General features: G+C 40.4%; 2 protein-coding genes across 2 annotated transcripts; one reads left to right on the forward strand and one right to left on the reverse strand.

Moving 5' to 3' along the window:
• Nucleotides 1-374: 374 nt before the first annotated feature.
• On the forward strand, nucleotides 375-5,677 carry LOC146273577 (myosin regulatory light polypeptide 9). The gene is made up of 4 exons (XM_084704299.1): nucleotides 375-472; nucleotides 3,769-3,971; nucleotides 4,192-4,353; nucleotides 4,658-5,677. Exons 1-4 carry the CDS (start codon nucleotides 396-398, stop codon nucleotides 4,831-4,833), a joined length of 618 nt encoding a protein of 205 aa, XP_084560425.1. The 5' UTR covers nucleotides 375-395; the 3' UTR covers nucleotides 4,834-5,677.
• Nucleotides 5,678-6,074: 397 nt separating this feature from the next.
• On the reverse strand, nucleotides 6,075-13,096 carry tgif2 (TGFB-induced factor homeobox 2). Its single transcript, XM_084704298.1, has 3 exons — nucleotides 12,806-13,096; nucleotides 10,885-11,138; nucleotides 6,075-9,756 (listed from the first exon to the last, which is right to left on the reverse strand). The coding sequence occupies exons 1-3, from the start codon at nucleotides 12,822-12,824 to the stop codon at nucleotides 8,377-8,379; spliced, it is 1,653 nt and encodes a 550-aa protein (XP_084560424.1). The 5' UTR covers nucleotides 12,825-13,096; the 3' UTR covers nucleotides 6,075-8,376.
• Between the last annotated feature and the right edge of the window lie 3,867 nt (nucleotides 13,097-16,963).

Below are 16,963 nucleotides of genomic sequence, written 5' to 3' on the forward strand. Positions count from 1 at the left end.
CAGAGCAAATTGCCTTTTTAAGCAGTCCCTTCAAGCTTCATAAACAAGCTGGGAGCTTCGGCTTTAAAACACACCAGCCTCTGGTATCGCCTCCATCCACTCCATCCCGAGAAGCAAACAAGAGAAAGCTCCTTTGAACGGCCAGGCCCTTCCGATATTTCACTAAATAAGGCAGGCTTATCGGAGTTCCTGTCATTTCATTCTCCTTCCCAAACATCCCGAGCTGTGCTGTGGCAGTTGCAAGCCTCAGCCTGCACATTCTTTTCCCTTGTATGGGTAAATGCCTTGAACTAGGACGGCTCTGTTTGGGACAGCCTGGTGAGGTGATTGGCTGCAGCAGAAAAGGGAGGGGCATTCACAGGCTGATGCTTTGAACAACTTTTCAGTGGGACTGCATGCATCTTCCTTCTGTAGTGAAAGACCAAGAGAAAAGGTGTGTAAAGGAACCCCAATACAATTACCTGAAGCCAAGGTGAGATGGATTCATATTATTGTTTGCCTTTTTTAGTACTTTAGAGGAAGAGAAAAAGCACTGCATTAAAATAATTACTTTAGGTTCTCAGGGTCCTGCAAGTGACTTAGTAGTGAGTGGCAAAGGAGAGATGATGGAGTTAAATAGTTCACCCTCCTCAAAGCAATACCCAAAGTCACCACCCCTGGCCTTAGAATCAGCTGCTGATCAAGGTAGGGCTCCAGGATTCTTAAAATGGAAATTAAGGCTACATTTAAACTCTTATCATGGTAGATTAGACAGGGGTATTTTACCCATACAGATACATATTTTTTCTTTCGCTCTCTTTCTCTTGTTTGCAATCACACATTCCAAATCCTCATTTGTAATTCACTTGTCATTATGTAAGCTTTTTGTTTTATTGAAAGAAGTAATTACATTTTAGTGCGTTTGGTTTTGGCATTCTTTGGGTTTGGCTCTGGAGAGTGCGGAGTGTTGATGCATGGTCAGAGGTTAGGGTCAATAGTGATGGTCTGATGACAAGTGTATGTGCACTTGTGTGTGTGTCTGAACCCTAGCTGACAGAAGGAAGGAGACGGATACAAATCAGGCAAAGTCATACTATTTACCAGCCAAATGTTCAACTGAGTGATACCAAATCGAGTTCACATTTAAACATTAATCACTGGTCAGCCAAGGATAGTACGTTTCACACCAGAAGCAAAAATACAGTAGTAGCTGTCAGAGTGAGATTATGTCTTATCTCTGGATCCACATACTCTAAACATTCACAAAAATAATGATATTTTATGAGAGAACAATACATGAAGGTAGACTATGTAGACATTCTAACACAACTGTAATTATAGTGAGTTTCTAGATAAAAGCATGGAGTGTATGAAAGGGGCCAGGGTACACATTACCAGATTTCTTAAAGAGAGACTCAAGCAGTTCATGGTAAACAAATGCAAATGACAAAGAACTAGCAAGTGAATCAAATGACAACTGCCATTGCAGACATTAAAAGAACAAGTATCCGCCTGGTGTAGATATATATTGATTGCCTTACCTTATGAGTGGAGGACATAGCAGTGCAATGTTGCACAATATATCATATATATATATCATCAATATCATCTTAGTCACTTTTGGATGCAGATATATATATTTTTTAAGGTTTCACACTTTGTGTCTTTATTCTTTAATGTCTTACGGTACAGTTTAGTAGCTGATAACCCTAGACACAGGACTGCTTTGCATTGGAGATAGACCAAGGTGGAATTGTGGCCTTGTATTGAAGTAGACGTTTGATACTTAATCTGACGGATAGCACATGGAGAAAGACTGGCCCTTTGTATCAAACAAACCTGATAAAGAACCATTAGTCAAACAAGCTGATCAGTCCACAAAAGATGGTTTGTACACATTATTTACCGTGTAAATAATAATACTGACTATTATTCCGTTGGAACAAAGTGGGTAGCTTTCCATTTGTAAAGGAAGGTAAACCATTAAATCACCCACTACAACTATATTATTGTTTGCCTGAGAAACCATATTTTTGTCTTCTATACTGAATCAATACAGTGTGGACACAGAATTTGCTATGATTGAGGTTAATTAACTATGAATAACATGATAACCAAGAAATCGGTAACAAGCAGAAGGGGCAAAAAATGTATAGCAATTGTTTTGTATTTCCTTACATACATGCAGAATTAAAGTACATTTATCCATCCACAAAACATAATTAGCTGTGTGTGTAAAGGTCACTCCAAGTGGATGCTCTAGATCACCAATGCCACAGCAAGTTGTTATGAATGATATCATACTTTGTCATTGCTCTTTTTAGAACTCCAAACGACTCAACTGTAATTACAGTTCTGATGTATTCTTTCCGTCATCACTGAGCGAGCCTGAAGCTATGTAACACAGGGCACTCACATAGTTACTCTGACATGAGATCCAAATTTGAGTGACAAGCCTAATTTTGGCAGGTTTTTAAAGAAATACAGTAATGTTTTTACTTACTGTAGGTAAGTTGCTACCAGATGTAGCCTGTCTTCAGTATATTGCTGAAGCACACTGAAGATCTAGCTATGGAAGTCTGTAAACAATACCATAGTGAGAGATAAGCAATTTAATTTATGACAAAATAGATACTATTTCTAATCATTAGATACTTACTTTCATAAATGATATGATGCTGTGTATACTATTATTTCCTTTGTACTTTCAATCTCACCAGCAGTCAAAGCATCTGTGACATGATCCATGAAATGATTATTTTATGTCAGAGTTGATTAACTCTGAAATACCATTTAACTGTAAATTTGATCCTTAATACTGGCTAAATAAACACACACAAAGAAAAGGATCCATTTGAAATACCTCAAACAAAATGGCTCAGCTGTGAATGCCGGTAGAGAGGAGTCTCAGGTGCTTCATACATGTTATCACCAATAACATCATCACAAAAAAGGTTGTATAGTATTATAGTATAGTGCACAGGTATGTATGAGTGTTCAATCTTGTTGAAATGAGTCCAGAAATAGATCAGCATCAGGTTAAAAGTACGCGTCTGTATTTTCTGACTTGAGGGGGAGGGGGGGATTTGGAAGGTTTGCGTTTCATGGGCACATTTAGATTTGGTCATAATATTTAGATTACAATATTAGAACATATGGACCAAATATTATTTATCAATGACAAATAAATCATACATTTTTGTCAAAACATCTAGTCTATCAGGTCCGAATCCTAAAACAATATAATTTATAGCTGAAGATGACAAACATGGTTTTCGATGTTGAACATACGTATTTGGAGAGTAATATGTGATCCTTTTTTGTCTGATTATAAACACAAGGCAGACTGCAGACGAGTGGTTCCTACATTTCTAACAGAAGAAAGATTAACTAAATGTGTTGTTTTATGTAATCGCTCATACTCAAAAGTACTTTTCCTTGTTGTGACACAAATTCTCCTTGTTATAACTCCTGAATGTATTACACATGCTGCACTCACGCTAACTTGAAAAGGTAAGAAAAGAATGTCTAAGCCCGGAAAGGTCATGAAGATTTATCACAAATCATGTTTTTTTTGCCTTGCATATTTTAGGGAATGCCTTAAATAGGAGTCTTTCTGCAACATTGAGTATCAGTATGGGACATACAGTATGTCCCATTGTTGAGTGATTTGTTTGAGATGTTTGGCATATTTTGAAATAAGTATTTTAATCGTTAGTGTAACTAGCCAGTCCCTCAACAATTTTCACTGACTGTCAATATTATACGTCATCCAACCTTTGTCAACAGATCCATCCAAACCGCCACCATGTCGAGCAAACGTGCCAAGGGAAAGACCACAAAGAAGCGCCCGCAGAGGGCCACCTCAAACGTCTTCGCCATGTTTGACCAGTCCCAGATCCAGGAGTTCAAAGAGGCCTTTAACATGATCGACCAGAACCGTGACGGCTTTATCGACAAAGAGGATCTGCATGATATGCTGGCCTCTCTGGGTAAGGCACATGTCAAGGGGCTCCTTTTCACCATATTGACTTCACGAAAGTAAGCAATTGTTTAGTGTAGTAGAATCACCACAGGAAGTACTACAAACTTCCACACTGATAATACAGAACATCCGGCTGTAAAAAAAATATTATTCATACTTTCATTGTTGGTCAACATGAGCAGCAAGACTGAACTATCAGACTAAACACCATATGGGGTTCTTCATAGGCAAGAACCCTTCGGATGAGTACCTGGAGGGGATGATGAGTGAAGCACCGGGGCCAATCAATTTCACCATGTTCCTGACCATGTTTGGAGAACGACTCAACGGAACTGACCCAGAAGATGTAATCCGTAATGCCTTTGCCTGCTTTGATGAGGAAGGATCAGGTGAAATACTCTCAAATCCAAGTCTACATCTAGTTTATAGAATAGAATATCTTTGTCATTGTACACTGTACAACGAAATTGGAGGCAATCCAGGTGCACTGAATACATACACAAGTTTATAAAATAAGATGAAAATGTAAAAAGACTTGTGCAGTTAATGATCTGAGTAGAACTAAACAGAGCTACACAGGAAAGTGCATGTCACTTTAAAAAAAGAGAGCACACTAAGAAGGGACTGCTGTATTTCAAAACAATTTGCAGAGGGTGGTGGATCAGGAGGCTGACAGCTTTGCATGCTCCGCAGGTGTGATCCACGAGGACCACCTGCGAGAGCTGCTGACCACCATGGGAGACCGCTTCACCGACGAGGAGGTGGACGAGCTGTTCCGTGAAGCTCCCATCGACAAGAAGGGAAATTTCAACTACGCAGAGTTCACCCGCATCCTCAAGCACGGTGCTAAGGACAAGGACGACATGTAGAGGACACATCTCTGACAGCTTCACATACGTGAAGGTGCTTGAGCAGCTGTGACCCCACCCTCTTCAGTATAGACTCGGGGTCAAGTAATATCGGAAATTATTCTGGTTTAGCCTGGTCAGATAGGAGGACTGTCAGGGGTTCTACATCTGAGAGTATTCCATCATGCCAGGCAAACGCAGTCAATTGTATAAGAAAATATTTTAAATTGCCTTTTTAGTTTTGCTAAAATGTACAAAGTGTGGTCTATTGAAAAGTGGTGCATCATGGCTTAATATTTAGGTGCATTCCCACAACATAAAAACAAATAGCTTTTATGTATTCAAATATACGTGACATTATGTGCCAAGGAAGCCAGGTTGACTATTGAAATACATCCAGAATCTGTATGTGGACTTCAGTGTCCACTACTAATAAACAGACCTGCAATCACCAATGTTCCTTCTGCATCTATTATTGAGCTGTATCATGTTGAGAAAACACCTACACAAATGTATGCTTTGACAAAGCAGGTAATGCCATAAATGTACCTTCATTGTGTGTATCCTTTCACATCTACTAAAATATACCTGTATGAAATGTCTCTATAACTTGTGAGATGTATAATGATTAAGTAAATTGACCAATAAGTAATATTGTGAAGGAAATCAAACAGTATTTTGTAAAGTCTGTTCATTTTCAACATTGGACCCATGAGAGACAATTAACAGGTGTGAAACCAACATAGGCCAGCTCCTCAACTCATTCCAGATGTTTAAGTGTATATCCTGAAATATTCATGCATTCAGTACAACAGTCAAACTTTTATAATCCACAAAAGAAAATAAATATTTCCCATATTAAGTATTTCTGTATGTTTTAGATAATACATACACACTTCAGGATGTCCTCCAAAAAATCGGAATAGTTTGAGGACTTCACATTCAAGCTACAAAACAACAAGACATGTTAAGATTTGTACAAATTGTTTCCAGAGCTGTAAAACTGAAGGCCACACACACTGTCTATAATGGCAACAGCACATCATGCTTTACCTTCTTTGCAAATACTTCAAGCGGTGTCTAAAAGGGTTTGATAACACAAAAAAGGTGACACTGACCATAAAATCCTTTTAGACTTCGCAATATTGTGAAGTGCCTTAAATTTGTTCCATTCATCTGGTGGGTAGGTTCTAGCCATGACAGTATAGCTTAGTGCAGTTTGTTTCTGTCTACAGTAGAATAAAAGAAAAGTGGATAGACCCTTACTATGAAAAAAAAGAACTTTTATTTCTCTGAAATGCATGTACAAAACACATTTAAAGTTTAAGGCATATATTGCACAGACTAATCAAATTCTATGTAGAGGGGGTATGCTCCCTTAATCCCCGGTTTAAGGCACAATAGCCAGTTATACTGTCCAAAGCACATCAGCCATGATTCATACAACCAAATGTCTAAATACTTTAGAATGCATTTGGTCTTACAGAGATGCTATATATTGCATTTTCCAAGACAATTCATGCAACAAAACAAAAATAACGTGACCTTGATATTTACATGCGTTTTCACATTGGCATCTATGCCCCCGAGTTTTATTCTGCATCTAAAATATGTTTCAAAAACCTGCCTTTTCTAAATATTATTTCACCTTTCCAGTCTAGTCACAGTGGCGTACATGGTACTGAAAACAGTTGATTCGATTGTTTGTGTTATATACAGTATCTACCTAACATTTACAAACATTCTGCTTTGTGTACAGTATGACCCAAGCCTGAACCGTCCTTTCCTAACCATGTGAACATTGAGGTATATAAAGCACGTCTAATACTGAGTACCTGTGAGACCAGGCTTCCTCCTTATGAACAAAGGATTGCTCAGTATCAAGACATGAAAATCAAATATGAATGAATATCTGCCTTCAGTCATTGAGGACAAGGTGATCCATGCTCGTTGTCTGAATAGACAAAAAGTTACACAGGATTCCACCTTTCTCTCTAGTTTTACCAAGCATTAGATAATAAAAACGAATAAAAATGAGCCATGGTTGTCAACAACATGCATGGCTCTGGTAAACAATACAGACGAGATAAGCATTGCAGGTTAAAGCTATTTTGACTGGCCTATAACGACAACATAGGAATCACAGCATCAATACAGTATACAGATCATGTCATACCTGGGCCTCCAACTGAAGTGTGTAACCTTGAATATACTTTTTATATACTGTTAAAAAGGGATGGTTAGAATTCTGAATGAAATGGCCTAATTACTTTAGATATAGTGGGCTCTCACGGTTCCATTCCTTCAATACATAGGCTGTGTGAACAAAGTTTGTCAAGACACTCGACATATCCAAAACAACACCTACAGGCATTTCCGTTAAGACATTGCGGTTTAAATCAAAACAAACAAATCATATGGTTCCAATCTTTAACAACGGGGAAAGTTGGGGACTGAAATGTTAGTAATTGGGTTGCATCCCCAGAGGAAATGACACTGTGGTCACTTCTAGTCACTTCACAGCAAATGCCCAGATCGTAGCCAAGTGTTTTTCCCCCCGTTGCCACTGAACTGATTTCGGCAACAGCACCAACGTGACCTCTTACTTTATCACACACACACACTCTCACAAATACAGAGTCCACATTATAAACCACATTAAATACACCCTGGAAAATCATACACAATGCATTAAGACAGCACAGAGTAACATAAAACATTCAATTTTCATATATACATAGAGAATACTGCTTACCTGCTAATAAACTGTTTTGGAAATGGGAATGGATAACAAAACCACCAAGGTAGATTGTTGTCAAATATACGAGTGGTATTTTTCTAAATCCATCAAATTCAGAGTCCATGCAGGCTCCTGAATCAGAGTAGCTTTAAGGCAAACATAGAAGAAAGTCATAAAAATGGAGAGAACACAGACACTGGAGTTTACCTGTGCAGTGAGGCTTACTACAGTACAGCCAATTTCCCTTCCGCACGCCTCTGACACACATGGTGAAGATGGTGTGGGGAAGAGGGTGGCTGTGGAATGCTTGCAATTTAAAGCCAGGCCAACGAAAAAAGAAAATCTAAAGTGCACAACTGTACAGGAGCATGGCGCTGGAGTGTCAAATAGAAAATGTTCACAAGTTGCTGCAGGCCACCTTTGAGCCTTGAAGGGAATGGTTGACAGTCTTGTAAATTGTCCCCACCTTATTTAACCAAGACTGATCCTGCTACTGAAGACGCTTCCTCTGCTGGTGGTGGCTTCTAGACAGACCAACTGTACATAAAAAGAAAGTGTTTGAAAAGTGGAATTTAAAAACCATCAAAAGACATGTTGTATATACCATGTGTCATACATCCTGGAACGCTACTTGATAAATCATGTTTTAATGTTCTACCCAGGAGTAGCTTCCTTGGAAAAGTCCTGATAAAATACGGCCAAAAAGCCACAGTCCTCAAAAAAAAATACAGTTTTATACAGGAGTTGTTGATGTAGGAACCGTTTGCCAGAATTCCAAATGCAGGCACAAGGTTTAGCCAGTACACAATAGTAGTCATTCTGCCTCAGTTAACCGTTTCGCTGACAGCCCGTATGGTGTGCTGTGGCCCCCACACCGTAGAGATTGGCATCTGGACGGCTTGGGTGGGCTGTCGGACATCACTGTGGACCACGCTCCACACACTGGGGATGACTGGAGGGGGCCTCTGGCCGCTGCTGCTTGGCAAGGGAGCCAGGGACTGAAGGGCAGCAGGAAGCTGGGGGGCCAGCCCCCGGAAAGGAGCAAACGCTGGAGCTGGAAACCTGGTCGAGGCATCATGGGCTGAACTTAGGATGGGGACTGCGGCTGGGGTACGGGTGGAAACTTGCACTGGAGCTTGGGTTTGGGTCAGGGCCACTGTAGGAGCAGAGACTGGGCTTGTGGCTACAGTGGACACCATGCTTTGTAACGCATCTTGGTCCGGGGTTGAAACAGAACATGTAGTTGGCATTGTGGCAAGGGATGCATTTGAAGCCGGGATTAACACTGGAAACATGGAGCTACAGGTTGTTGCATGGAAAATGGTTGGGGTAGGGGATTGGATCTGACCCAAGACAGATGCTGTAGTTGACACTGGCAATACAGCTGGCATTTGGGCCGCATTCAGCTGCATCTGGTTCATGCATGAAATAGCCTTTTTCACTGGACTCCATAAGACTTCACCGAAGGGGATTGGAGACAGTGATTGTAGTGGTGTAACCAAGGCTGATGCTGGAGACTCTTTCACTGGAACTGAAACTGGCACCAGAAAAGCTTTCTCTGAAGAACTTGATTCTCTGGGAGAGTTGGTCCCTTTATTAGTGTCCTCTGGCGGGGGTGTTAGTCCCATATCACTGCCATCCACTCTCTGCACTTCCATGACCTGACTGGCTCTCGAAGCTCCTTCTGTAACCCTGCTCTGGCTCTCCTGGAGCCTCTTCACGTTCTCCTGCTCTGCAGCCCTCTGCAGCGCAGCATCCACCAGCAACCTCAGGTCACTGAAGTCGTGCGTAGGGAAGAGTTCTGGAGGAGTAGGGGGAGGGGTATTAAAGAGACCTCCAGGGTGGTTAGCTCCAGTCACCCCTTCACCTTCATTATTCAGCAGGACTTGCGTATCCATCCGCATCAGCGCTTGGACCGACCCTTCAGGGCCAGGGTAGCCTGCTCCTGTTAGGATGGCCGTGGCAGTGCTGCCCAGCAGACTCAAGTCCAACATTGGGCCAGGGCAGATGACAGACGGGCGGGGCGGTGGAGCGGCAGAGGACGGGCTTCCAGGTAAACTGGCTTCGCTGGCTCCTCCTGTGGAGGGGCGCCCCTCACCCCTGGAGGCTCGTCTGGAGATGGTGAACTGGGTGGGGTCCTTGCCGTCCTTACGGAGAAGGTCAGGAAGGAGGCGCCGCCGGGCATTTATAAACCAGTTACAGATCTGAAGGAAACAGGAAGGTTTAAAGGTTTTTCTTCTGCTTTGGTAAACATATCCACTACATTTAATGAGGCTATCTGATAGGAATCAACCCCCAAAATTATTAATAATTTGCATAAATAATGGTATGGAAGAAAGTAGGGATCCTTAAATGTGAATTAACACAAATGAACAGCCATTTTCTCTGCCTGAGCAAATTAGGAGTGCTGTAAACAACATCAGATCTTATCAGTTTTCGGTTAAGCCATGTCAAGACACTAGTAAATTAGCGGGGCCAATTACATGACTAAGGGTTCAAACCATTTTCATTTAAGGCTCGATCTCTAACAGCTTCCACCCGCACAGGTCTCCATCATCTCTGGATCCACTGGGCCTCCCTCTAGTGGTGGAACCTCCCACACAGACCTAGCTAAGGGAAACCTCAGACAGCTGGAAATATTGAAGTCTCAGCTAAAAATACTGAGCCACCCAGCACAAGCAAAGGCATTTGACTGCACTGGCTACATCTCTGCCTGTCCTGCAAGGGGATATCGCATCCGTTCTCTGTGTGTGTAAAGGACAAAAGAGAAAATGACTAAATGTGGTGTGAAAGGGGAAGGCTGTGGAAATATCATCCTCGACTGTACTGTTCATGATATATGAACACAGTTTTGCTCCTCTCAGGACAGCCTAAAGCTGAGATTTTATGGGAATCTTATGACCTATCTCAATACATTTTCTTCCTAGTAGCAGATATGTCTGCCAGGTTAAAAAAAATCATCATCAAAGTCATTAAGGCTGATGAAAATGATTATTCTATACACTGAAATAATGTAGCTCAGTCTGGGAAAATGTTTTGGCTATGATCACATAGCTGATTCTGCCAGATTTCATAAGGGTTGTCCCCATAAAGAGTTCCATTGTAACTAGCAAACCTTGTGTTTTGATTTAGCCCTGTTGATGCACTTCAGTGAACTAGACTAACATGTACTATGCAAGTATTTAAAACAAGTTACCAGATAATATACCACATAAGCCCAGCATCGAAATATAAACATGGTCCTCTGGACCAGACCCATGGACAGATGCAGTACTAGTGCAGGTTCCTATACTGAAGTACGGTACAAGAGGGAGGCTGAGTGCTTGTCTCACCTGGAGCACAGAGAGGCTAGTCTGGCCTGACAGGCTGACCTTCTCCTGCTCTGAGGGATAGGCGTTGAAGCGGTGCTCGTACAGCCAGCTGCGCAGCACCTGTACTGCCTCCTTGGGCAGGTTGCCGCGACGACGGCGCTTGGCCGAGCCCCTTGCTCCTGATAGGTCGAGGGGAAAGCCATCGTCCTCGAAGGGGTCGCTGTCCGACATGGTCCAGGAGAACTCCTGCTCCCGAAGACGCTCTTCCTCCAGAGCTGAAGGGGGAGACACCGATAGTGTGAGTAACTGCTGAATGAAATGATTCTCTGGAAAGTTCATCTGTAGATAATATACAACTGCCTGACATAATGACCACCATAGACCACATCATACAACTAATAGCATAGGCGACTTGTCCAGAGCGACTTACAGTAAGTACAGGGACATTCTCCCCGAGGCAAGTAGGGTGAAGTGCCTTGCCCAAGGACACAACATAATTTTGCATGGCCAGAAATCAAACCAACAACCTTCTGATTAATAGCCCGACTCCCTCACCGCTTGGCCATCGGACCCCCTTATTTTAGGATTAAAATAAGAAAATCTAGTTTGGTTTGGAATTGAAGCAAAAAGGTGCCAAATCTTCTTGTCTAGAACTTCGGTAAATTCAAAATGGAGCATGCACTCCTGGGGGTGCAGGCCAGGCTGTAGAATGCAGCAAATGTCTTTTCCCCTGGGTGAAATCTGACCCCTGGGGCAGCCCCTGGTCACACAAAGGAGATTGTGTGCAAATCACCCATCTCCTGCAGTCGGCCTTAGGAGTCTTGACCATGCAAGGGGGCCGTTTGCACATTTGAGGTCATTTAGCACAGACATTATGAAGGTAATACAAGTATAAAAATGTGTTCTTAGTTGGATCATTAATGTGATCATGTTTTTCCACTGTAATTGTGATATTAGGTTTAGCTATGAAAGTAATGTTCTGCACATTCTTCCACATGTGACCAGTTTGTCCTGACATTAGCTGGAATAGGAGTTCGTGTTACACATGCAAAGCCAATTGAAAATATAACTGCATATAATCTTGTGTCTATGGGAAATGATTGCCTACATTTTCCACCTACTGAGCATTTTAAAAAGGTGGCAAGTTGATTTCTCCAGTTGCAATGATGATGGATTGCTAGATAGACTGACAAAAAAAATGATTTGTTTTGCGCGATCAAGAAAGAGAAAATAAAGTCCAGTTTCCGAAAAAAGCTATACTTTGGTAAAAGATCGCCATGCGTTGACACTCGTCAAGTTCTGCTTACTACAATTACTTTTCTGGATAAAGCTGATCAATCATATTGTGGATACTGTGGTTACCCCTAAATCACCATGATGGCTCGACGTGGTATGTAACTATAGCGAACTGGTTCTGAACAAAGTAATGACTAACTAACATCAAACTTAAAATAAGGCTAGCTAGCTAGCCAACACACAATGGCTCGAAATTCGAATCAAATTTCGACCCAACATTCTTTTCAGTTTCGCCTTCTGGTTTTCCGTGTACAACCTCGTTTTTTCCCCCACGATATATTCATTCTGATTGATTAGCAAACAAAAAAAAAGCCGCTATTATAACACCAAGTTGGGTTGCTGAAGTTGTGCAAGCAAAATCTTGAGTTCACATCGTGTTTGCAAGCATACAAAGAAACCCTGAACGCACGCCCTTCCACATGCATGACTGTTCTCTGTCGCTCCGCCAGATGGACACCATGCTTCCAAAGATAACTAGCTGGTTAGCTGTCCCTCCAAATTCAAAGACAAACACACGCTGCATTTGCTCGCAACAAAAACCACATTCCATTTAAAAACAACAGTCAGACACACAAGACTCAGAGACAGGCTATTGCACAGCGAATATAAACCTCATAATTAAAAAAACTGCTCAATTTAAATATACCTCGTTTGATAGGTTTCATTCTTTGTTGATGGCTTGGTTGAAAACACGCAGCTGTCGAAGTTCCTTGTACAATGTGTGCCCCCTGGGCCAAACGTTGACACAACGGGATTTAATTTCCAGATTATCTAGGTATTACACGCGGAGTTATATTTCCACTACTTCAGTTCCTCTTTCTTGTAGCATACATGTGATGTTGTTTGGTGGAGCAATTTCTTCCCATCGCGTTCCCTTTGTGGTCACATAAAATTATTTGTGTGTCGCTCGGATCTTTACCTGCACGCAGCAACACAAACTCTTTGCCAATCTGACAGTCGAAGCTGGATTGATCCCGCCTCCAGTTCACTTGCTAGCCAATGAGGGCGTTTTATTCCCAGTAGATGGGATTGTGTCATCATTGCTGGTTGACTGACAGGAGAAGCATTTCATTCAAAATTCACTGCAACACTTGACTGAAGAATGTTAGTTTTCCGACATTGCAGAAATTCCAGGTTTAGACATCCGCGCTTTTGTTTTGACAACGTTTAAGGTTGACCATGTAAATCGTGTAATTTAATCTTCGTGGTCTAGTCGGCAAATGCGTTTATGTAACGGAGACTGTGTTGTTACATAAATGGCATAGAATACGAGCCATCAGAAAACGATTGTGGTGGATTACTTAATTAAATGTTACGGTAAATGGTAAATGCTCAAAAAAATAGGGGAGCCCCCAATGTGTTTTCGCACGGTCGCTCATTCTTCTGATGTAGGCTATACATTCTGTTTCCTAAGCAGGAATTTACTCCTTAAAAATAAGTGCCTGTGGGGGAGACAGCTTGTTCGGGTCTCAATGCATGAGACGGTGTGCCCAGAATACATTGTAAATGCAGCATAAATCATGGCTACTGTAAGAAAATGGCTTGCAGCCAAACAATCTACCATCATCACATGTCATGGAAAGTCCCTGAGAGTAAAATGTGCTTATCAAAATGTTTTTCAGAGGCAGGGGGCAGAGCATAAACAAAATAACAAACCTAACAATAATTTAGCACCCATCCAGGCAATAATTTCAAGCAATGACCATGATAAACATCTTGAGAAAGTATTATGTGCAGTTTATTGAATGATACTTCTCTTGATCATACATGATGTACATATTTGAACAAACAAGCTCTCAGAAATTGTATAAATAAATCTACATTATTGTAAAAGATTAATTATCTTCATTTGCATTTTGTTCTATTTAAAGCAGATTCTTTTGATGAGAATGTAGGGAATTAGGCTACATTTTTGCAAAATACTCATGTTAATCCTAATAACATACCAGTTTACTAAACTTTTGTATTGCATGATATGAGTTTAATGTAACCAGAACAGATATTGACTGGAATCATCATCATTTTAGGAACAAAACATCCATTCATTCATATCTATCTCAATATTCTATACTTAACTGAAAACCCGGACACACAGTTTATTGATCCTTTTTACAACATTATCAATTGCAGATAAACCAATTAATCATCAGTAAAATATGTGCTTGTTTCATAAAATATTCATTATTATAGTCATTTTTGCTACATTTTATATCATGTGGTAAGAACATTGGTACTCCTGCACCATTTCCAAAACATAATTGACATTATAGAGAAAGGCAGACAATACAGTGAAAAGAGACATCTTTTGACTAATCAAGCCAATGGACCAGGTATTCAGATGAATTTTTACCAATTAACAGATTTTTCTTCGGGTACATTACATATTAGACAACCAAACAAGTCACTTGACTTGGGCTAGCCGTCAGTTTGATGTACAATAGATCAATACAACGTCTCTTGTAATTGATTTACTCTCAAAAACTCCATATCAAGTGCAAGTAAGAACTAATATTGTTTGCTAAATACATATGTGGCTGATGGTTTGCCACATTAAACCTAATTGTCATCACATAATGAATTGGCAGGACCTTGGAGTTAAATCTGTTCTGCTACAAATTAAAGATAGCAGTATTTTTACACATCAAAACAGTAGTAAGACTAGTGAATGTTTCTGCATATGAGACTAACAATATGGAGAATTATGGGACATATATTTGGACTCTAACATACCTTTACACCTCTCAAAGCATAATGTATATTGAGACTAAATTTGAATTCAATACAGAAAACTAACAACATTTTTTTAATTATTGCAACAGAAACTGATACTATAACCAGGTTAGACTTGGATGCTAAGGCTTTAAAGGAGTCAGTCATGAAACTCCACACCACTTACATGTCCTTCTAGTTAGCTTCCAAGGCAATCACATGGTTCAAACCAAGGTTAAGGACTAATTTGTTTAGATTGAGCTGAGTTTCTAAATAATCAAGGACTTAAAATTAAGTTCCAGTGGCAGCCGAGTTAACCCAGGGTACAAGAGATGTGCAATATCAGGACTGTGTTTACCACTTTCTCCACTGCTTTAATGTTCACCATGTCAAGTATCTTGGTTCCTGGTAAGGAATCACATCAACATCAAGCTGCAATCCTACAACAGCCACGCCAGCCACAGTCTCAAATGGTGGATGGAAGACAAAGATTTAGAGAGAGGGGTAAGAAACAACCCCACCATTAGCAGCAACAGCAAGGACCATTCTCTTGCAGGCAAACACACGACAGCAGACAATAGACAGCTATCAAGAGACGGCTATCGCGTGCAAGGAGAGAATGGTGACCTATAGGCCCACTGGGCCAAACCTTTCTATTACAAAGGAAAGTGTTGGGTGTAAATTAAAGGTGCACTATAATAACAAAGGGTCTTATTTGCAGGAGCAAAGTCAGTCAGTTTCAAGCAATTCAAGTCAAGCAAAGCAATACTTAGAATACGGTGGTTATATAGATGCCCTAACTGATCTTTGAAATTGTATGGAAATTGTATGGATTGTAGGAAGAACTTCCTTAGCCCTGACATGCTCTTATAATATTGTTGTGATACTGTTGCAAAATGAGTTGCCTGAAATAAACGGGTCCTTAAAGAACCTTTGCTCTCATTGTTTCTGTTCAAATTTGAAATCAGAAGCACACATATTCTGATCAACTTTTTTTGTGGAAACGGTTGACACTGTTTTCTCTGCTTCAAGGTAATTACTAAACAAAAGGGATTTCCCCAGAGTATAAATTAATGTCACGTAACAAATAAATTATATACTGTGACTACTATTTCAAGCATTATTTTAATTGCTCAGCTATTTCGTTTTTGTAAATTTGAGCCCCCAAGGTGCTTTGTTTTTTAAAAGACAATAATATTGGAGGAGTCAGAGACATAGCATGTAAACAAACAATTTATAAAATTTGATTCACAATGTGGAATCGATTGGTTTTGCAGGAACATTTCCATCTGTGATATCAATAATGTATTTGAAACACAAAAAGACAATTCACTTAAATTTTCCCTCTCAAACGATATTGAATTTACCGATACTAATTGTACATGAGCACCCACTAGTGCTGAATGAAGATACATGTTTTTGTGTAACTGAGATAATTCTGTGTTCCAAGCAGCCTGATTTTTCTGCTCATTAAACTCATGTGCACCAGTTCTGGAATGGTATGCTCTGGAAACGGTGCATGGCATTGTGTTGTTGTGCTGTTCCAACTAACAACTAATTGTCTCAAAATAATGAAAAGTGGTGTAATACAGTGTAGACCTATTGTTTTTAAATGACTTCTTATGAATTTAACTGTGAATTATGCGGAGCAATGTTTTTCTAACTGAGGGTCTTTAGTTACAAAAACGATCCTCTGGTGGGCAAACCAAAGAAGAGAAATGTGAATCAACAACGTGCATGATTTTAGTTGATATAACTGATAAAGTTGCAGTTGTCACACGCACAAGCTTAGTGAAGTACTGTGTTTTACTTTGAATGAAGCTGTTCCCTCACCTCTCCTTAAGTTGGCCATACCACACCAGTTTTGACTGTAGGGAGAACTTTTTTAGCCCTGACATGCACTTATAATATTGCTGTAATACTGTTTTAACGTAAGGAGATTGTCTGAAATAAACTGGTTTGTTATGAAGAATCATTGTGCTCAATTGTACTGTGCATATCCCAACTGAATTAACTCTATTACAAATATGTGTTCTGATCTGCAAAGATGGGGGAAATGCTGCTCAAAAGTAGTTTTTTTGTGTGTAACTATCAA

The sequence above is a fragment of the Hypomesus nipponensis genome, chromosome 9 (assembly GCF_054491055.1).
Source record: "Hypomesus nipponensis isolate SF chromosome 9, ASM5449105v1, whole genome shotgun sequence".
NCBI lineage: Eukaryota > Metazoa > Chordata > Actinopteri > Osmeriformes > Osmeridae > Hypomesus > Hypomesus nipponensis.

Coding starts and splice junctions, on each gene's coding strand:
- LOC146273577 (XM_084704299.1), top strand. CDS start 396: ATGCATCTTCCTTCTGTAGTGAAAGACCAAGAGAAAAGGTGTGTAAAG. Junction 3,972..4,191: donor TGATATGCTGGCCTCTCTGG/GTAAGGCACATG, acceptor GGTTCTTCATAG/GCAAGAACCCTTCGGATGAG. Junction 4,354..4,657: donor CTTTGATGAGGAAGGATCAG/GTGAAATACTCT, acceptor CATGCTCCGCAG/GTGTGATCCACGAGGACCAC.
- tgif2 (XM_084704298.1), bottom strand. Junction 9,757..10,884: donor CTAGCCTCTCTGTGCTCCAG/GTGAGACAAGCA, acceptor TGTTTCCTTCAG/ATCTGTAACTGGTTTATAAA.